Genomic DNA, 22,506 nt, shown 5'->3' with positions numbered 1-22,506 from the left:
CTCTGAAAAGTCAGTCTGTGGGAGAGAGGCTTCCCCCCAACTCTGTTTGCCCATATAATACGAAAAAGGAGGCAATCCTGCAATGCTCAGGCTCTTAGAACTGTATTCACTGGAAGTGTAAAATAGAGTCTCAGGTTCAGTTGCTTGTGACTTGCTAGTAGGGACAAAATGAATTCCCTCAAAAATGCTAATTTCTTTTTACATGAAGCACTTCTGGAAGAGCAGATATTTTTGTACTCTTTTGGAAGTAGTGTCAGGCTTTGGTTAGGCATTTTGGGAGTCAGTCTTACAAAGGTTGAAGGCATTACTGAATTTCCTACAATGAGCCGTGTTCTCAGTGAACAAAGTTGAAGCAGTTAATTCTTACACTGAAGGGCCAATGGAAGGAGTTTTGTTGAGAGGTTTTGAGGAAGTCTGAACTCTCATGGAAATAAAGGTAGATTTTCTGCACTTAACTAGAAGCAAGAAAATATTTTTGGCATCTGATCTCCAAATCTGTGTGCAGAGGTGTGAGGGATTTGCTGCTAGCAGAGTGCCCAGACCTTGTTGATACCACGATTGATACGTGGTAAGCGAAGACTCAGGGGTTTTGATGTGCATCTAGAGTCCTTGTCAGTTTAACTTATGGTGGATATGCCTTTCTGGACTTGTCTTGTCATGTTTTTTTCTGCTCTTCAACTTGCACTTTTTAATAGCTTTTTACATGCAAATACTGACTAGCTATTTACAGCTTCCTCGTTTTTTCTGAATTTTGTTTCGTTCCACAAGGAATACACATGAAAATAGCAGTGCCCTGAGAATAGCAGTTAAAAAGATTTGGAATTTTTGGCCTTTTTATCACAGGCTCATGTGCCCATGAACTTGGTTTTGGTAGACATCTGGCGGTTTGGAGTAACCTCTGAATAATCATCTGAATAATCTTACTCTCAAAGAACAGTTAGTGTTAGGCATGGCACTAGAAATGTGGCTGCAGGAGGAAGTAACTCTCTCATCTTAGAGGGTGGTGCTTTCCAGGGCATAGATGATGCATGTTTAGTTAATCTGGGGAAACTGGGCTTGCTACTGCTGATGCTTCATTTTTTATGTGTAAGTGGATGACTTTAATCTCTGATTTCGTAAATCTGGCACTTTAAACAGGAATAAAATTGCTCCAAAAATATATTAGCCAAAGTAAATATTTACACAAGCAGTAAAAATATTGTTGTATTGCAAATCTAGTGCCAGAATAGGCAGGGGAAGTTAAGCACATTGGCTGCAGATATTTAGTGATTTTTAACACCTCTCAGGACAAAACACAGTTTTTTGGTGGGGTGAAAGCATTGGTGGGATTGTCATTGCCACTCTCCAGTGTTGTCCACCTGTTCATATGATAACAGCCTAATTAAGCAGCCTTGAGAGGTTCACTGTTCATATTTCAGCTGCTGCTGAAGTTGTTTGTTTTCCTTTGTGTGCTGTAAATGCTCGCATGCCATCAGAAGCACAAGTTGATGACTGTGTGTTATTACCTGGGGTTAAGTGCTGTCTCATTGCTTCCCAGGCTGCCTGCTGTTTCCCGGGGAGATCATGAAACGACATCGGCTTCCTAGCAGCAGTGAGGACTCTGACGACAATGGCAGTAAGTGCTCCTTTGTTGTAGAGTGCAGGAGGTTATGAGTTGGAAAACGTGTGCTAATGCAGTGTTTCATGTGCCAGAGGCATTTTGCATGTTGGTTGAACTGGTAGAAATGTGTGTTGTAAGGATCTAGTTTTGAACTCAAGTCATTCTGAGCACAGGTAGACAGTAGATCCAGGATGCCCCCATTGAACTGGCACGTGGTTTTAGTTAATAATATAAAACAAGAGGAAAAAGTCAGTGGTCATCTTTGAAATCTTTTCAAACAGCATAATTTATCATTCTAAGGACAGAATGAGCATGGAGACGTCTGCTGACATTGCCCATAGAAGTTTGCATAAGGATTTTAAATTTGCCTCAGTGTTCCCGTACCCTCTTACGCAGTGGAAAAGTGTAGCGCTTGAAGCTTAAGCAGAAAAGATTAAGGGAGCATAAAAGTTGTTCCTCGCTGCATTTGAAGATTTTCTTTGAGGAATTACTCACAAGAATTTGAATTCAGAAAATCACTAATTTGGATACAGAATGTATTTATGGTTTTTAACTGCTTCTATACTGATGGAACTAGCACACACTGTGGTATCTCTCTGTCTTGTGTTTGGATTCCAGTGGCTGATAATCTTTCATTTAAGCAGAAAAAAGAAGAGGGGCGGGGGAGAGAGACAAAATGTCAGTTTGGGGAATGTGCCAAAGTGTCTTATTTGCCCAAAGAAGCAAGTAGATTGTACTTGACAATACTGCAGCTTAGCCAGTTGTCAGAGAGGTTTTTGTGGTTTTAATTTGATCTATCTGGGTGCACGCCTTCACACCTGAGGTCTTTTGTAAAACTTCAGTCTGAAAATGATCGGGGTGGTTTCCCAGGTGCTTTTGGAAGCTTCACTCTGAGAACTTATCCCTGTGATGCACTGTGGCTCCACGTAGGTGACTGCTTCACCTGCATGCATTTCTTAGGTGTGTCTGTGCTGCCTGGGAATCCACTCAGGTATGGCCAAATCTGCCTCTTAAAACAACCCTAGGCAAACTGTTGCTGAAATGAAGTAGTAAAGGTGAAAGGATTAGGGAAGGTAAGAACAAGCAGGCTAATTAGCAGTTAATCCAAATAAGGATTGAGCAAAATCTGCTAGAGGTGAGGAATTTGGCTTGGTTTTGGGGACCTAACTGCAGCTGGGGGATTTCAGAAGAAAAAACCCCAAACAAATCAGACATGTTTTTCTTGGTTTGAAGTTTACTTGAGGTTATTAAAATTGCAGTGTACTTCCTCAAAGGTGATGTGTACTTCCCAGAAAAAAAGGTGTGTTTTTACTTGTAAGATAGACAAGTGGCAGCAAACAGGATGTCTTCCATTAGAATTTAGCGTAATCCTTTTTTCGTTCCCTAGCAGCTTTATAAAATAGTGTTTCATATAAATAATAGTCTTTATTTTCACTCTCTTTGCTGTCTTTTTTTTTAAGCCCTTGATCTCTTCATGTGCCTTGTGTAGCAGCTTTTACCAAATAAAATATGAAGCAGTTAATCTTGGAATTGAAGTTGTGAAACAGACACAATTGACTGACCTGTTGCTGATTACAGCACATGTTTGTAATGTCATTTGATGTATGACTATTTGGAATGGAGTTATCAACTTAGTGGATTATATTTTCCACAGAATCTGTTCCACAGATCAAGATATAAGAAGATGAGTTTGGAAAATAAAAGGAAACCTCTTGCCCCTTTATGATCTGTCTATTTTAAAGCCTGGTTATTGCAAATGACTTTACTGAATAAATTGCATGGCAAAGGTAGTGAACTTTTAAAAGTACTTTCAAGTATTATTTGAAATATATACCACTTCCTTTGCATTACACTTGTTTTTTTCTTGATTATGGTTTTTTTTTGTTGTTGTTGTTTTGTTTTTTTTTTTCCTCTTGTGAAGTTACTGGGCAAATTCAGATACAGGTTCCTGTGTATCCATTCTATTTCTGCATACATGTTCAGAAAGATTAAGGGTTATCAATCAGAAGCCCAGATAACATTTAGTGTGGGGTCAGCACTTCCAAGGCTTTTTGTCATTCAGACTTCCCTGAAAAGAATGACTGACTTAGCTTAGGTCCTTTCCAGTTTCCCTGTTACAGGAGATACCAGTGGCTCCTTGCAACTATGTTTGAATGTCAAGGGTGTCCCCTTACAGGTTTCACCTTCACAGGATCTCTCTTGCCTTTAGTAGAATTACTGATTAGTCCTCACGATGTTTGTTTCTGTATTCTTACTTTACCAGTAGTATTCTGTATTCTTACTTTACCAGACTGATCAGTAGTCTTGAAGGGTAAGCAAGTTTTTTTCCCCCTCCCCCCCGCCCCCCCGAAAAAAGATAAAAATTTCTATTAAGTATTTATGGTTTGTATTGAAGGCTTCAAGTCTTTCACTAGCTATTTTTCCTTCTCAGAGTTTCCAGAGGCTGACAACAATTACATTTGACTATTCTGGGCATTTCAAGCAGACATCTTCTAATTGAAAAGTTGAAATTTAAATCAACGCCTGGTTGGAATCCTGTTGGCAAACACCTGCTTCCCTTTCAGTCAGTGGTGTCTCTTGACCCTCCAGTGGACTTGTTGCATCATTATGAGCTCTATGGCCTCTGAGCTTAGGGCTCAGCACTGCTCTCCCTCATCCTACAAGGTGAGGATTCAGCCTCCAGCTGCAGCAGTTCTGCAGCTGAGTTTTCATACTGTGCTTTACTAGGCTGCGATCTGGCATCTCAGGTTCATCATGAGGGTAGCTGAGTAAATGTGTTTGGATTAACCTGAATGATGGTGCTTTTTGGGGTAGGCTCTAGCACGTAGGCTAGTGCAACTTGGAAAATATTTTGGCATTAAAAAAATCTGCATTTTATTCTGTTGAGCTCAGGAACCTGAATATTTGGAATGTAGTAATAATGATGTCACTAATAATGGAATTTATTTTAAAAAAAATTGTTGTTTTCCATTGGATCACTGAACTGAATCAGTTTCCTTGGTAGTCACAAGCAAACAAAGCTTGTACCCAAGTGCTAAAAATACATTGTGCTGGAGATATAGCAGTTCTTCAGGAGAAAAAGGTGCTCTCATTTTGTTAGATGAAAGAAGGGAGAATGGCTTTCATTTAGGAGCGAAATACCGAAGAGAAGTAAGCTTAACAGCATGGCTGCAGTCCTAGAGTATATACGTGTATTTACTGACTCATGTAAGGTACTTTAGTGTAGGTGGTTATGTGTTATTTGCAGTATTTTAAAGCCTCTCAGCTTAAAGTCAGCACCCTTGCTTTCCTCATCACTTCTTTGCCCTCAAGACTTGATTCTTTCCCTAAAGCTAAGCTTCCAAGAGTATTTATTTCATGTACTTCAACCTAACTACTGGAAATTGTTAAGCTGTGTCCCCTTAGAATCAAAATTCTAAATCCTCATTTCAGCACAAAGCCAAAATAGCATATTTGAAGCACTAGGCAAGAGGTGTCAGTGCCAGTTGTGCCTGGCAGTTCTGCAGTTAGTCCCTGGGTATCCGAGCGTGTTCTCAGGGATTTCGTTTCCTGAAATTAGAGGTCACTTTTGAACATCTTATCCATGAAATATAATTGAATGAAAAATGGCTGCAGGCATCGCTCTGGATTTTGAACTTTTGTCTAAATACAGAGGAATGGTATTGAGAGAGGCTTGGGGAAGTGCTTAAGAGTGTTTGCTCCTGACAGCTTTTCTTCTTTGGTCACCTGGCAGAGCTTGTTTGTTTCTGTGGCCTTCCAGATAGCGTAGTACAGCAGCTGTAATGGGCATTCATATTAGCCAGGCCCATGGTAAAAGCCTTGTGATGTACGTGCTGCATGCTACAAAGCCTGTAGGAAGGAAATCACTAATGTTTACCTGAAATCAATTACGCTCCTGTTTTCTGGTGGCTGGCTAGAGTCTTGATAGTTTTTAAGCAAATTTTGTTACATTCCATTTCAGCTTGCCCCTCTGTTGCTAAACCTTCTCTTTATGGTTCTGGGTCTCACGCTAATTAAGTGCTTGATACTGAAGCAGTTTTAGTTTTCCTGCTCAGTGTTTGACACCTGTCTTTTTAGCCTTGTTGGTCTGTAAATCTGCAAAGGTGGCTTGTGCCGAATATTCCATATGCTGTTTCCTGGTGAGATCAAGTTGTGCAGTGGAGGAGTTCCCATTTATTGCTTCAAGGCATTCCTTTTAGCATAAATTGGTTGGACATGTGGACAGCTTGTTTTTGAGAAAGGTCTGAAGCTCATGGACATTTGTGTAAGGGAAATTGTGTGAAATCCAGGCACTTCTGGGTGTCAGAGTTTTCGTGCTGTTTTCCGTGAGCAAGGAATTCAAAGCATGATTTTATTCAGACTTTACTTGCTCCCATGAGGCTTTTTCATTTATTCTTGGAGGGCTTATCAATTTATCATACTCCTACATGCAGAGTGTCCGAGACAAGAGCTGAAGACACTTGCAGATGAAAAATACTTTCAAGATTTACAGAGTTTCACGTGAGTTCTGAGAAATGAAAGATTTAATACCTATGGATTATGGAATAGAGTTCTGTAATTTAAGCAGACCCTTATTCTATCATTGCTAAACAAATGTTATTTTAAAGTTAAACGAATTTTGCCAATATCCATTGCACTGACTGAATGACGGGGATCTTGGATTTAGAAAGGGCTTTGAATCCCAGTGGATTCCTGCAGTGTTTGAGATGGATCCCAGAGTGCCTTCACAAAGGTTACCGAGTACATAACCTTGGGGGTGTGTGTCATTTACTGTAGAATTGTAGCTGCTGCTGGCCTGAAATGAGGTGATTGCATGTGCAGAGCTTTGTGAAAAGGAAGTGAGGAACATTTCTTTGTTTTCCATTTGAACTGGCTGGGAGGTGAGGGATGGTGATTAAACAACAGAACTTATAATGTAGTTACAGTGCTCAGAATTTGGGCAAAGCAGCAAGTGTAGTGGTCACTACTGTGACTTTGAAAAAGGGTTGGAGAGTGATGACAGATGGTAAGAACGAGCATCTTACCTGGAGGTTAATCTCAGAGTGGGGCAGAGTGGCTTGTGGTGAAGTTGCTGGAGCAATCTGGAATAGTGATTTGAAAGGCCTATCTTGGCTGATAGGGTATCACGTCTGAGGAAGGGACTTTCCATAATCATCACCGTCATTTGACAGGAGTAAAAGTGCCGGGAAAACCGCAGCTCTGGACTGAGGAGAGCAGAGATCAGACTGCTCAGAGAACTAGTAAGTAAAGTCCCTTGGGAAAAATTTTTTGCAGGTGCTGGGGTCCATCAGCGCTTTAAACACCAGCTCCTAAGGGCATAAGAGCAGGCAATTCCTAAATGTTGCAAGTCAAGCAGGCGAGGCAGAAGGCTGGCTGGGCTGAACAGGGATGTGCTCTTGGATGTGAGGCGAAAAAGGAAGGTGTATGAACAAGCAAGGTCAGGTGATAAGGGAAGAACACAGAGATGCTGCTTGCCACTGTAGGGAGAAATTCATGTGGCCAAAGCTCAGCTGGGAGTTGAAGGTGGCCAGAAATGTGGGGGACAATAAAAAGAGTTTTATCAAATACGTTAATGGCAAAAGGTAGCATTGAAATAGCCTGTTACAGGATGAGAGTGGTCACCTCACAAACAGGGACATGGACAAGGCAGAGGTGTTTAATGCATTCTTTGCCTCTGCTTTCAACGTGGACGATGGACCAAGAGGGTCTCAGTGCCCTGAGCTGGAGGATCATGATGGTGAGATTGATCAACTCTCAGCTGACCCTGAACTTGATCATGATGGTGAGATTGATCAACTCTCAGCTGACCCTGAACTTGTGCAGGATCTGCTGCTGCAGATCCCTACAGATCTATAGGGCTTGATGGGATTCATCAGAGGTTCCTCAAGGAGCTGCTGATGACATCGCAAAACCTCTCTTGATGATTTTTGAGCAGTTTCAGGAATCCTGAGACATCCCATCTGACTGGAAGCTGGAAAACATTGACAATTTTCAAGAAGGGCAAGAAAGAGTACCCCAGAAACTACAGATTTGTCAGTGTCACTTTTACCAACGCCTGGTAAAATCATGGAAAAGATTATTGAAAAACAGCTGTAGGATAATGCAACCAGCACTGGTCACAGCCAGCACAGCTTCGTGAGGGGAAAGTCCTGCTTGTCTAGTCCTTCTACAACAGGGTGACCACCTAGCTGATCTAAGAAAAGCAGTAGATGTAATCTTTTTGGACTTCAGCAAAGCTTTGGCTACTGTCTCCTAAGATCCTTCTGGACAAGGTATCCAGTACACAGCTGGACAATCATGTTTTGTGATGGGTGAGCAACTGGCTCATGGGTTGGGCACAAAGGGTTATAGGGAATGGGATGACATCAGGCTGGTGTCCAGTCACTAGTGGGATTCTGCAGGGCTCTGTCCTTGCCCTGTGCTCTTCAACCCCTTCATAAATGACTTGGACACAGAACTGGAAGGGATAGTAAGTAAGTAAGATAAGTAAGTTTGCTGAGGACACTTAATTGGGCGGTGCTGTCGACTCCCTTGAGGGCAAAGAGGCCCTGCAGAGACCCCAGCAAATTCGAGGGCTGGGCAATCACCAACCATATGAAGCTCAACAAGGACAAGATTCTGCACCTGGGATGGGACAACCCTGGGTGTACGGACAGACTGAGGAATGAGAGGCTGTGAAAAGGGACCTGGTTGATTGTAGGTTGAACATGAGTCAGCGGTGCCCTGGCAGCCAGGAGGAACAACCCTGTCCTGGGGGGCATCAGGCACAGCATCGCCAGCTGGGCAAGGGAAGGGATTGTCCCGCTCTGCTCTGCACTGGGGCGGCCTCACCTCCAGTGCTGGGAGCAGTTTTGGGTGCCACAGTATAAAAAAGACATTGAGCCATTGGAGAGGGTCCAAAGGAGGGCCTCGAGGATGGTGAAGGGGCTTGAGGGAAAGGTGTGTGAGGAGTGGCTGGGGTCACTTGGTCTGTCCAGCCTGGAGAAGAGGAGACTGAGGGAGAGTGTCACAGTGAGGAGTGTCACTGCAGACTTCAACATCCTCACAAGGGGAAGTGGAGGGGCAGGCACTGATCTCTTCACTCTCATGACCAGGGACAGGACTCAAGGAAATGGCATGAAGCTGAACCAGGGAGGTTCCTGATATTCAGGTTGAATATCAGGAAAAGGTTTTTACATAGAGGGTGGTTGGGAACTGGAACAGACTCCCCAGGGAAGTGGTCACAGCACCAAGCCCGACAGAGCTCACAAAGCTTTGGGACAATGTTCTTGGGCACATATTGTGACTCTTGGGGCTGGTCCTATGCAGGGCTTGGAGTTGGACTCCCATGATCCTGATGAGTCCCTTCCAACTCAGCATATTCTGTGATACCATGATTCGTTTTTGGAGAGGTACAATTTTCTTTACAAGACTTCTAGATTGAGTACACCTAAATCCACTGGACTTTCAAGGCTGGACATCATGTTATCAGCCTATGAATGCTAGCATGGGAGGTGCTCAAATTGGCTTTGATAACCTATAGTAAACTTGAGTTAAAACTGTTTACTGTTATGGTAAAGCATGGCTACCATGGGAATTGGGCTGGGGAGCTTGAGTGGCACTTGGGTCTTGTGCTGAAAGATAAGATGAGATCTAGGAATTCCTGACTGTTAGAAGAGTGACGTGTACCTGTGAGTGGTTATGTGTGTATTCTTTGAGATGATAAAACTCAATATGAGCTGCTGAGGAAAGGGATGACAGCAGGGAACTTGTGTAAAAGTGCTGTGGTGGGGAGCTGCAAGGATGGTTCATTACGTGTGTCAGAGACTGAGCAGTTATGCTGTGGTGTTGTAAAGCACTGCAGAGATCGTATGGATCGACGCATTGTTCAGCAGCTGCAATTGGGGAGTCATCAACTGACACTAAATTTCAAGTAGCATTGCTGTTGACAAGAGATATAAGGCTATTACTTCTTCTGTTTTGATCTTGAGTGAGATTATTATATGATAATATGCTATAAAGATAAGGAAGATAGAGGGGCAAACCCTCCAGCAGCAGAAAGACAGGAAGTTTGGCTACGTGCGATGGTGTCTTAGGCTGTGTTTGCTTGCATGCTGCTTTCTCTGTGGTAAGGCCTGAAGACTTCTGCCCAGCCAACTCTTCGGTACCTGATATAATGCAAACTGCTTACAGAATAGTTTGCTTCTCTTTGCTTTGTGCTGGAATTTGAATCCAGGCACGGAGATACTTCTAAGTGACATGGTGCCCCTGCTGTAAGGAGTAGTGGGCCAGGCACTAAATGGGGAGACTGAGCACCTCTGTTTTCTCCTCAGGCTGCAGATCTTTCTGACAGCGTTGGCAGCGGCACCTAGTTGGTCTCAGAGTGAGCTGCAGAGCAGCATAGGCATCTGGAAATGCCAGTGTTAAGCAGAAGTGACAGCCAGACATAGATCCGTGTCAGGGCTGCTCTGCTCTGTTGTGCTGTGTGGTGTAGCGAGGTAGCAGGAGTGTATTTATGGTGGGAGAAGTGCTTGCAGTCATCTGAGGCTTCCAAGTGTTCAGAGGCTGTAGCAGCAGGTGGTTCTCCAGGGACACAGCTGGGTGCCTTACAGGTGGCTTTACAACAGCCTTGTGCATGATACCTAATAGCTGAGACTTCTCTGCTCATGCTGAGCAGTGTATTAGTTGTGGGGTAGAATTCCCCCAGGGCTTGAATTGTTTTATTGGTTCCAAGCAATTTTCTGTTTTGATTGGATTTTTTTTTTTTTTTTTTGGAATGAAAACGTGTTCTTGACAGATCATTTAATAAAATGATGCAGTTAAAATTGATTAAGTTTTTCCTTTTGGGAAGCTTGTGTTCTTCACAAATAGGGAAAAAGAATGCACACTCCTTGATTGCTTTCTTTTATTATCAGGAGGCATGTGTGTTACATACACCCTGTGGCGGTATTATAAAAACACTGTATTTACAGTGCGAAGTGTTCATAGCAGCCTTGGGGAACAGAAAAAATTCCCGTTTGAGTCTGAGAAGTCCTTTGCAGCACCCGTGGTGTGTTAGAGCTCTGCCTCCCTTGCTGAGGATTACATCTTTTTAGTGGTTTGGGATTTCTTTTTGCTTTTTGTCCTTAAGTAGATAAAGGCAAAAGGAAAACCGAGAACGTGTAGTAAGAGTGTGATCCCTCTCCCGTTGTTCTCAGTGATGAAATCTTTTTAAAACACACAAACACCTCGGTCATCTGAAAGAATCTGAACTGTAAAAGAATCTAAATGATCTTGGTCTCTGAGAGTGGTGATGCTGACTAGGCTACTGTGTTCATCCTAAACTTGTGTGATTATGTAACACTTAATAAGATACCTTTTATCTTTGATGTCTAACAATGACAGAAATGCATGTTTTGAATGTGTTTATTTGGCTTCATGCCTTGGAGTTGTGTTTTTCATGTTCACTGTTTCTCACATGGCTTATGGTAGCATGGGCTCTCTTAACATCTCACTATTTTTCCGTCTGCTGTGAAACTCATTCTTCCTATGAGGTTTATAATGGTATCTTACAGAACTTTTATATCTTCCAAATCCCAGTGATTCAGACTTGCCTTATGATTTTTTTTAAATTTTAATTTTATTTTACCAAAACTGAGTTTAACTCTTGTCTTGATCTTTAGTTGTTTTTCTAGTCTTGGTGATCCTAATCCAGTTTGAGACTAAGGCTAGTTCTCAGGAAATTTGGTGAATACGGTGATTTTGGATACTTGATAAAAGAGGATAATTGTGGCGAAAAGTGTCTGGAATCTTTCTAAAATAGCTGAAATAGCTTCATGTGCTTTTTATAGTACAGAAGAGCTGTTTTGAATCCTGTGTTTTGTTTTGACCACAGCAGATTCTTCCTTTTGTAGAATCCAGGAATGGTTCTTACTTCATGCACTCACGATGTACAAATCAGATCATTAACCACTGAAGTAGGTGTAACGGCCTGTGAATTTTTGCTTTCAGTGAGGTCCCTTTTCTGGATTAGGAATGAAAATATGGGAAAGATGCTTAATAGACAAATAACATCCTTCATTTCCCTCCTGCACTTTTATTGGTGTAGGCAAAGTGGGTGGATGGCTTGTTAATGAGAGCAGCTTTGGGAAATTCAGTGTCCTGGGCTTGGCACTGGTAAAGACAGGGGTATTTTGCTATTAGCTGTGATGGAAGCAGAATTGAAACTCTTGTTTGGGATTTCAAAAGCAGTTAGATGCAATACTGTTATGGGCTGAATATTTTGCTGTCATTTGGCTGGCTCCTCCAATTTCTTACTTTCGTGTCTAAGCAGTGGTGCTGTTTGACTCTATGAATTCAAGGCTTATAGTCTGGCTTTGTTTATTCAGTGAGTAAATGTTTTCCCTATTGACGTGAAGCCCTTGCCAAAGGTCATCTGTTAGCTGCAGTGTCTAGTAAAACCTCAGTCCCATGAGGAATTCTTCCACCGTTTTCTGCTAGTATTATGGAGTTTACACTACTCAGAAAAATCCAACAGCCTCTTCAGTAACAGTGTTTCCACTGTGCATTTACCAATTTTATGTGCAAGGATGTGTCTGTTACAGAACTATCTGAGAAACTTTCTTTTTTTATTCGGTGTAGCGAGGTAGTTGGCATGGAAAAATCACTCATTATAACTGAGGATCCTGAGGAAGGCTGGCTGTGTTTGTCTCTTATGCATGGAAATTTTACACAGTGTGCTTTCATATAGCACTTAAAAAATCATTTAAAGTGAGGCTCTTGTAGTTTTGATGATGAGAGTTACCCTTTTGTGTAACATGGAATAGTTAATTAATCTAGTGACCAAACCCTTGTGTACATGGACATAGAAGTGTGTATTTAAGACACTTGTTCTGATGTGTAAGATGACACAGTGAAGAAATGGAGATGGATGATATGGCAGGGATTGGTTTACTCCTCACCTTTGTAGCTTCTTTGTGGCATGAGAGAGACCTGGAAATCCATCTGATAATACCCCCTATTGAGGGGGAAAAAAAAAAAAAAGGCAGCCCATACTCTTTTTAAATTCAATTTATGATAAATTGTCATCAGAGCTGAATTAAAAGACACTGGTAAAGACCCAGAAGTACATCACACTGCCACTACACTAATTTTGCCAGATGCTTGCCTTGGGAACAACTGCCTTAAAGCTGCCAGACTCACCAGCTCATCTCTCACAGAAACTTGAATCAAACTCTCCTTGCCAGTATGGCTTGTTGTTCTTAATTCTTTATCTTGTGTGCAGGATCTCTCTCCCAGGTCCAACACTGTACAAAAACACTCAGATCCACAAAGGAATTAGAAATTTCCAGGTGCTGACTTGCTGGCACAGTGGTTTGACTCGCTGAACACCTCAGTGGCAGCTAGTTGGTCAGATATTAATGTCTTGGCAATGGAAAATATCAGAACCCATGAGAACTGAATGCTAATCTGTGTGGGTATGTATGTGGTCTGTGTCTTCTAGGGAGGCTGTTGATTAAAGAAATCACATCTGTCTGAGTGTTAAAATGTTAATATTTACATTGCTACATTGCAGGGAAAAATTCTGGGTTTTTTTGTCATGCGTTTTAGCTGTATATCTCCCAGTTTTTGTGAGGCATTTTACTTATTCCCTTCTGACCTTAAGTTGAGTTTGGGGATGGGCTGATAGGATCCTCACAAGAAGTTCATACTCCTGCTTGTGTTTCTTCTTCAGTTTTCTAGGGAACATTTAAATGGAATGGTAGTTAAATGATTTTGGGAGTCTGGCTTTTCTCACAGATTAATAAATGGCAGTCAGTCACTATTTTTCTTTCTTTTTCTTCTTTTTTCCCCTTCATATAAAGAAGGAAGAGTACGTATAACTTCACCGTCTTTTATATTAAAACACTAACATTTGCTTAAAATGATCCTCTCTGTATTCTTACCTCAGGAGATAAGATTTTTAGCTATTTGCTGTGAACATTGCTTCAGTTTTGACCATTATGCATATTCTGTGTAATATTTGTTATTCATTGCTGTGTTCCAGAGAGTTTTTATTGGGGCAGATTCCTTAAAGTATCACTAACTGAAAAGAGAAGACAAACAGATAACTAAAACGTAATGAATTCTTCTGATGACTTCTTATTCAGTCATATCTTTCCAATGAAAGCCTTGAACAGTTACTTCACTTCTAAAATGATTTTTTTTATTTTTTCATAGAGAACTTATCCCATCCTGTGCTTTTGAGCAGTGCTCTCTGATCCTCAAGAGGTTTCTGCTGGCTGCTGTGGGGCGGTGCTGCTCTTACAGACTGTAGCCTTACCCTTTTAACTCCTCCCGTGTTTGTGCACAGGCAGTGAAGGAATGAGTGGTGTGGGAAGGTGTTTGCATCAGTTTGCTTCAATTTGTCTACAATTAATGCCCAGATTTTCAAATTCTGATTACATCCTTCAGAGTTCACAACATAGGTCTTAGCTTCCCTATCAGGTGGACCTAGTACAAGTCCTTCATCTCTGCAACCCAGAAGGATTTATTGGGTTTTTTTTTTTTCCTTTACTGCTGTGTAGTTGGCAGTGGAAAATACCTGCTGTACCTGTAAATCTTCCTGTGTTGAAATTAGTTGATTTTCACAGGTATAATATATTCTGGTGTCAAAGCACGATCTTGTCAAAGGAGTGCAGATTCTTTCTCTTTTTCCTTTCCTCCTGTTACAATATTTCTGAAAGCTGACAGAGACTCTGTCAAACGGTTTCAAGGCAAAAAAGGTATAATTTGTTTGGAATGTCGTGAATAATTATGCAGACAAAAATCGTACAACCACACTGGGAGATTTGCTTGGGAGAAGAGACAACAGCTTCTTCGTTGGGCTCTGCTGTGTGTGTGTGTGTGGCAGTGTGCTTCATTCTGCAGGGGCTTACGCCAGCAGAAATCAGGTAACCGGTGTAGGTATCTAGGACATTAACTTCAAAGAGTACATCCCAGGCTATTGGCAGAGCTCCTGGTCAGTTATTAATCTGCAGTAAGTCATTTATTGATGCTCAGGGGGAAGGATGTTATGAAGTGGCTTTTTTGGAATGCTGGGTGGAAGGCAGGTAATTGCAGTGCAACCAGTACAGGCATACCTCAGTTAGGAAATGAGGAACAAAACAGACCCAGGAGAGTGATCACAGAAGCTTAGGATTGAGTGGCTTTTATTTTCTGGTTCATTTTGAAAGAGTTTCCTGGAGGTTTGTCACAGAAGCCTGCAAATTATCATTTCTGTATCCTAGGTCTGTCTACCTGGTCCCAGCATTCCAGATCTCGGCGTTGTAGGACTTCGTGTTCCAGAGATGAAGACCGGAAACCTTCTGAGGTATTTCTGGAATTTGATTTGCATTTTGTTACATCTGTCGAAGTACCTGTACAAAATATATACATACATGTTTTCTGGTAATGGATCAATTTTTTCTGATTTACTTTTTTTTTTTTTTTTAATGCTACATTTTGGCTGGCACATACCTCCCCTCCCTCACCCCTTCTTCCCCACCCCTCTCTCCCCCGAAGATCAGAGAGTTCAGCTGTTGGCACAGCTACTGCCACCACCAGTTTCTATCTGTGAATTTTGTTGTAGTCTGACACCCATTCAGCATAGCTGCAGAGCCTTTCTTGTGCTATTTTAGGCATCAGGGTTTATTTGCAGCTTGATTTGTGAACAGTGGAAATTTACATTAGGCGCATTTATTTCATAGTTTGTATTGGGGCTTGGTGTGTGTGATCTTTGCTAAAGTGCTTGTCAAAATAGAAATCTGCTTCCTGACAGTTCTCTCTCGTCTAGTGCTTTGAAGAAATACTATCAGGGGAGATAAAAATCTTTGAACTTTCCAGGTTGGATCAGCTGTTAGTAACACACAAAATGTGATCCATTTCTTTGGAAATGTTCTTGCTGAATCTTCCTGTCTTCAGGCAAAATACTACACTGTAGACTTTGTAGAAGCTGCAAAGAAACAATTAGCTCTGGGAGATGGAATTTCTCATTTATTGTGCTTGCCCAGTACATGTGTTCCTGACACATTAGTGAGTGGTGTTGAGGAAAAACTGCTTTATTAACCTCCCTAATGACAGTGTACTTAAGTCTCAGAGAAGAGTTCTCACAAGGAGAATCCCATTCTTTGTTCAGAGTGAACTATGCCTGGTACTGGCAGTTTCCAAACTCCTTTGATTGTTGGCTCTTAAAGACCTTTTTTTTGTGAATGTGGAGATCCCTGGTGAATTTATTCTTGTTAGCAATAGGCTTGTTTTCCTTAGTTATCTTTTGAGTTGTGCATCCCTTAGAAGTAGCCCCTTATGCCTGCTTTTGAGAGCTACCTCATGAAAGGCTATCAAGAAATTATCTGAGATAATTAGGAGCCTTGCTGTTTTTTTGCGTGCTTCTGTTTTCTTCTCTCTCTTACCTTGCTTTTGTTGTCAGAATCTTAGCAGTTTTGTGCTGTTCTCTCATGTTTTCTCAGGCTGGATGAACTTCTCTTGTACTTCCCTTTAGCTCTGCTCCACAACCTTTCCCCCTCCGTGTTGTCCCTGCTCGCCACAGCAGGAGAAGCGCACTGGCAGGAGAGTGACACTTGGTAAATTCCCCGGGTGAAATCCTGTGCTCATTGAAGTTGGTGGCAAAATTCCCATTGACTTCAGTGTGGCCAGGGTTTCACCCTTTAGCTTTGAAGTGTTCAGTGCTTCTGAGAGCCAGCACTTCTGTAAGCTCTGCTTTCCTCCAGGCACTCTGATTGCATCAGCAGCTAGAGCAGAAAGAATGGTGTCACGGGGCCACTGGCCTGGGAAGGAGTTTCTTGGCTGTCAGGTGCTGTGTTAGCTTTGCTTCTGAGGGAGTTTTGTGACAAATTTATCCAAGAGCCTGAGTTATTTTGGCTCTGAGATTGAGCAAGGTTTGTGTCCCATTTTATATTTTTAGTCTTTTAATTTGACTTTTGATTGCTTTAAGTCAAATCACTTAAAAGTGCAGAATCCCCAGGCCAGCTGTGCTTGTTTGTTTTGTGAGCCCGTTTACTTTGTGGCTTACTTTTCATTTCTTGATTAAAGCCTCACAGGACTTGTAATTGAATTGTTTAAAACATTTCATTATATTTCATTACCAGCGTTCACCTTCTTCTTCATATGGTAATATTTTTCTTTACTTTTTAATGTTGGCAGTTTTTCTGAACAAGTCAAGACAAGCGTTAAGAAAAATGTCATGATTTTATGCTATTTTAATGACAAAACCAGAGTGGAAACAGAAACATACACAGACAGAAGTGGGATAGTGTGTGTATGTTGGGAGGGAGGAAAGGCTTCAAGGTGTGCAGTGTGGCAAGGCAAATCACACTTGAAAAGATTCTCAGAAGTGTAATTAGCTATCAGATACACTAAAATCCTTCCCAAAAATCCCGGGGTTTTCAGGTGTGTGAGTAGTGGATGACAGAAGTGGCTGCCCTGGGGAGGCCTGCCTGGTTAGCTCTCTGTGTACATCTGGTTCTGCCTCAGCCACATGCAGCAGCAGGCTGGGGCTGAGGACACAGCGTGGCCATTGGTTTGGGGCTGGGAGGATGGGTCACTTTGCCCCCTTAGCAGCCTCGTCAGGGAGTCTAGGAGCACTGCTCTGAAAACCCAGAGTCTTTTCCTCTGTAGCTGCAGCATGGGGCTTGCTGGATGTTGATTCTGACAACCACAGACTGAGAAGTCTGCAGGGAGCTCTACCTGTAGTTTTCTTGTCCTAGTGGTGCTTATTTTCTGTCACCTGGTTGCTTTTTAACCCTTTCCTTTGAATGAGGCATGGAGTAGTTACAAATTAGTGTTGTGGAGGTGAGGAGGGCCTTGCCTTTTGCAGGGAGTGGGGTGGGAAGGGCTGGAACTCACGTCAGCAAGTGCAGGCCTGTAGTTGGGATGCCTGTGATAGCAGCACTCTTGGCTTTCTGCAACACCAGCAGGCTGGAGCTGTCACAGCAGTGCCACAGCAGGCCTGCCACAGGAGTGAATCCCTTTTTATTTCATTCTGTGGCTTGTTGAAGACAGCACGGCTGCTTGTTCATGGCTGCTAGCCCAAAGGTTGCCAAGCATCCTGCTGGCTTTAGAGCTGGATGCCTTTGCAAAGGCAAGGTAAAATAACAGCTGTGACACAGAGGTTTCTGTAGCTGATTGAATAATATCTGTGCTGAACAGGGCACTGCCACCAGAATTCTAGTTTGGGTCTTATTTTTTTGATCTTTTGGGTTATTTTTTAAGTACTTGCACAAAGAGTCATCTCCTTAGAATTTCCTCTTGCAGCTGGTCATGGTGGAGTCATGCCTTTATTTGTACTACAGGGAATTTCTAGAATGTCTTCGTATGAGTCAGAGCTCCAATAATTAAAAAAAAAAAAAAATCCAAAAAGTCTTGATGCAAAAATGAATCTTCCTTGTGCTGTTGTTTTACAACTCAGAGCTCCTGCAGCTTTTATTGCAGCCAGTGTGGAGGTAAAAGTGGGTAACACCTTTTAGAACTATGTCTCCAGTGCAGGAGGAGAACCAGTGGAGTTAGAGAAAGTCATCCTGTCAGTATTTGTGCCTTCAGCCACCCCTTTCCCTGCCATGAAGCTAAACTTTATTCTGCAGTGGGCTGGGCTAGTGCACTGGTGGTACAGTGACCCTGTTACACACTGTGCTCCATGGTTACCCTGAAGCTGTGAATCATAGAGTGTCAATATCAAATGTCAGTGTCTCTATTTTTCTCTCTTGGTCACTCTCTTTGCAGGTGTTCAGAACGGACCTGATCACTGCCATGAAGTTACATGACTCCTTCCAGCTGAACCCTGATGAATACTATGTGCTGGCAGATCCCTGGAGGCAGGAGTGGGAAAAGGGAGTTCAGGTGCCAGTTAGCCCAGGGACCATCCCAGAACCAGTAGCCAGGTATAATTTGGAGGAATGTGAACAAATACACACACGTTTGTGCTAGCAGCTTATGTCTACATTGCCTTGGCTTCCTGAGCTTTATTGCACAGTGCCCAGCTAGGAAGGTCTTGATTCTCAGAGATGAAGAGCAACCTGCCTCACCTTTTTGAATGGTCAGAGAGGTCAAGAATCAGGCCTGTTCTGTATGAAATATAAATGTCAGAGGACTGATTTTGGCAATACACTAGCATGGAGTGTGATGACAGAACCTTAAAAATAGCTTCTATTTTTAAGCCAGACTTGAGCTCACTTATCACTGCCGGAAGAGCCCTTGTCTGGTGTTCCCTCTGCTTATTTCCAAGCCTTAGGTTCCTTTCAAGGAACAGCTGGACAAACCAGGCTTAAGGGCTAGAGAAAACACAGCATTTATTTTGTTTTCGTATTATTTTCTTGTGTGATTTCATTTACTAACCCAAGAAATTGATTGTACAACATTTCGTCTGTTTTAAGAACTGTCCAGATGTGCATGTAACTAAATAATGTGAGATTTTCTACCTCGTATCCAAAACCCCCTTATTTTCCTTGCCATGTTTGTTACACGTAGATACTATTTCCTGTTTCAAATTAAACACTGCAGTTCTAAGGGCAGGAGTGTGCTGCAGCCCATTTTATGCTTACTAGGGATTGGAGAAAATAAGAACAAGGATTTTTGCCATTTAATCATTCTAGATCTCTTTGAGTCAGTCCAGGCTGGCCCATAAGTCATTACCAAACGACCCACCAGTGCTAGTGGGACCACAACAGCTCAGTCCTTAATACATAGCAAAAAATTCATGATGATGGTACACTGACTTCTTCTTGTTAGGTCTGCATCTGTCAGGTCTAACCTTGGATTGGGGGGGGGCTTCAGGAATATTTGTTAGTGTTGTTTTTGTTCTGTGCAGCAACCTGCAGAGTGCCCCCCTAGGTCTGTACGATGAGGAGCTAACCTGCACATGAGGTAAACCCTGTCCTTCCTTCTTCTGAAGGGCTGGACCCAGAGCTCGAAGGACAACCTGGCATTTTGCTCTCTGCTCTGCAGTTTAGAACATGGGAACATAGCCTTTCCCTGCTCCACACTGACCTCTCCCAGTCCCTGCAGAGACAAACACACACACACAGAGTACATGTGCACTCACATTGCCTGCTCCTCACTGATTTCTCTGTTCAGCATATCCCAAGGCTGTGGGAGGGCCCAGGACACCTGTGGACTGGAGCAGAGGAAAAACCTCCCAGAGGATCACTGCCCTGTGTCTGTCAGGGAGGTGGTTTGGTGGTTATAGCAGGTCCAGGTACTCACCTAGGAGAGAGCTTTTCTCTGCCAAGGGCCAGTAGAGATGTTGCTCTAAATTTAAGATGTGAAAAGATAGGGAAAGAAGGCATCTACAGTTGTAGGTTTTGGCACAGCAGGCACCACTCCTTGTTAGCTGCTGAGCTATCTTGTGTAGTCCTGCTGCTGAGCACCTGCTGGTCAGAGGGGCCCACTGATGCCTGATTATTTCTTTGCTCCCTCACAGAACACTTGGAGAGCCCTGCCAGGGTGCTGCTGGAGTGCGGAACTGCTCTGTTCCTGACTTTGGGAGGGAAGGGAGGGTGTTCTGTATGTGGAATAAGCAATAGACAGATCATAGCTGGTGTAGGATAGAAGCCAAGGCTGTACAGGGAGCTGATGCAAGGAACATAGCAGCAAATGAAAGGTGTGGCCTGGTAGTGACTGGTGAGGGCAGAGGAGCAGGAGAGAGAAAGGAGTGAGGCTGTGTGGTGATTCACTGTAAACACGTGGTCAGAGGGACAATTCAGCTGAATGGTTTTCAGTGTGTAGTAAGACTTGCCTTTTTTTTTTTTTTTTTTTTTTTTTTTTTTTTTTTTTTTTTTTCCCCCACTTCTTTCTATCACAGAAATGAAGCCAGGAAAGGGAATTGTTTTGAGGTCAGAGTCACTATGCTTGTTTATTCTGTGCCACTACTGTGGCAGGGTGCTGCCCAGAGGTTATGATTTCCATTGAGAGGTACTCTGGGAGGAATTTATGATAAGGAAGATTTGAAGAGCAGTGCCCAATCTAAAGTACATTCTCTGTGAAGATGCAGTAGTGTCTAACATTTTCATACTGTGCAGTATTACCAGAAACAGGGCAGTGCAGTTAGGCTGGCAAGGTCATTCACATTTGTATTTTTTCACAGCACCTCAGAAGCCCCAAATTCAGCATTTGGCTCTTGCTTATCGTTTCTCATTGTTGTCTGAAATAAGCTAGAAGAGGGAAAGCTTTAGGGATGTGCAGAAGACTGAAAGAGGTAGAGGATTTACTGAGATCTGTTTGTGCAAATACAGCAATGGCAGATCAGGGTTTCTGCTAGGAGGAGTTAACACACGGGACCTCAGATGGGGGCAGAATAGACTGGAGGATGGAGGCTGTCCTGCTCATTGTGGAGCTTAGGCTGTTCCCAGCAGAGAGTTGTGGCAACACAGAGTGGTGCAATCTCCTCCTTTGCAGCACCCCGAAAAATCATCTCCAATGGTACTGCAGGAGGCGCACATTTGGGTGTGGCCTGTTACTCCTGGAGGGACCAGGGTTGTGCTGTGAAGTGGGTGTCATCCAAGCTCAATTTCAGTATGTGCTGTTAACTAAGAGAAGGGACAATGTCCTCTGCTCCCACAGCTGGAAATACTTCTTTTCTCCTTGAGTGTTCTTGTTGTCAGTATTTTAGTTAAACAGATTTGATTTAAAAAATGTCTTAAACCAGAGTTTAACATCTGTGTATATGGCAGCCACTATGTAAATACAGTGTTCCTGCTCTAGCTTTAAACGAATGGGAATTTCAGGTAAGAGGAAGCACAGCTCTGTCCTCTAATATGTAATTTTGTTTAGAATTCTGGTAATGAACTGAATTTCTAGATGACTCCAGTGAAGTTCTTCTACCACCAATCTGTTATGGAAGAGCACAGAACTGTTTTCCCATCTCCGTGGTGCCAGGTGATTGCTGGGATGGTTAGGTGGCTGCTGCTGCTGGTTGTTAGTCGCTTAGAGTAAAGCATTTTGAATTCTCTAGAGATGAGCCTCTCAGCAGCCCGGCACACCTCATGTCTGCCTGTGTGTCTGTTTCAGAGTTGTGTCCGAGACAAAAGCTGTCACCTTCACGCGTCCCAGGAAATACATTGTTTCCTCAGGCGCAGAGCCTCCCGAGCTGGGCTACGTTGACATTCGAACCCTGGCAGACAGCATGTGTCGCTATGACCTCAATGATGTGGACGTAGCATGGCTGCAACTTGCCAATGAAGAATTCAAAGAAATGGGTGAGCAATGAGTGATTTGTTGCCTTTTTTCCCTTTAAAGCTGGCAATCTTAAGAATAATTTCGGGGAGGGCAGCAGTGGGAGGAAACAGTAGAGGTATGAGGAGATAGTAATTATGAGTTGGGGTAGCCACGGGAAAGCAGACCTGAATGTGATTAAGCCCTAAGATAGATGCCTTCATAACTCCTGCATTGTATCTGCTTAGACCTGGTCAGAATCTGACCACATGTATTGGTCTTTTCTCTGCTGCTTTTCATCTCACGAAGTTCCCAGTTTGCCATTTTGGTTCTCAAAGAGAACATCAGATAGACCACTGAGGTAGTTTTTCGAGTTTATTCATTCTTCTCTTCATCACAAATCTGTGTCATCATTTTAGGTAGTGGTGTGCAGTGTGGATAGACAAGATAAGTTGTTCGGCAGGTTTGTGCCAGCTGAGTGGCACAGGGAATGGGACAGTAAGGAATTCCTGCAATGATTTATTGGAGGGAGCTCCCAAATCTCTCTGTGACTGTGTGCTCTAGTTCCAAAGCAGGAGGAGCTGGCACAAGGGGAATAGCTGTTCCCTTTTCTGCAGAATGGGCTGTGTGTGGGAAAGGACAGGGGAGAAAGGTGAACTGGAGTGTTTCTTCGGTGAGTGCTTCAGGAGAGGATTTCCTGAATAGGATGTAAGTCAGCACAGAACTTCTACCACATTGTTTGGGTGAGGGAAATCGTGCTGTGCCAG

At 42.8% G+C, this 22,506-nt stretch overlaps 1 protein-coding gene across 6 annotated transcripts in view; it reads left to right on the top strand.

Moving 5' to 3' along the window:
* The window catches only part of JADE1 (jade family PHD finger 1), a 43,194-nt gene that overhangs the window by 7,924 nt on the left and 12,764 nt on the right, over positions 1 to 22,506 (top strand). For 4 of the 6 annotated variants that reach the window (XM_048303254.1, XM_048303253.1, XM_048303251.1 and 1 more), the window contains exons 2-5: positions 1,538 to 1,615; positions 14,827 to 14,909; positions 18,314 to 18,471; positions 21,596 to 21,783. In XM_048303254.1, coding sequence (XP_048159211.1) covers positions 1,564 to 1,615; positions 14,827 to 14,909; positions 18,314 to 18,471; positions 21,596 to 21,783 — 481 coding nt within the window. In that variant the 5' untranslated portion in view covers positions 1,538 to 1,563. Of the gene's footprint in view, positions 1 to 1,532; positions 1,616 to 4,171; positions 4,265 to 14,826; positions 14,910 to 18,313; positions 18,472 to 21,595; positions 21,784 to 22,506 lie in introns of those variants that run through there. The other 2 variants (XM_048303257.1, XM_048303256.1) reach the window with 2 other exon arrangements.

The sequence above is a fragment of the Corvus hawaiiensis genome, chromosome 5, assembly GCF_020740725.1.
Source record: "Corvus hawaiiensis isolate bCorHaw1 chromosome 5, bCorHaw1.pri.cur, whole genome shotgun sequence".
NCBI classification, from domain to species: Eukaryota; Metazoa; Chordata; class Aves; order Passeriformes; family Corvidae; genus Corvus; species Corvus hawaiiensis.
Note: the sequence above shows the minus strand (reverse complement) of the source record. Positions and strands in the feature narration are given on the sequence as shown.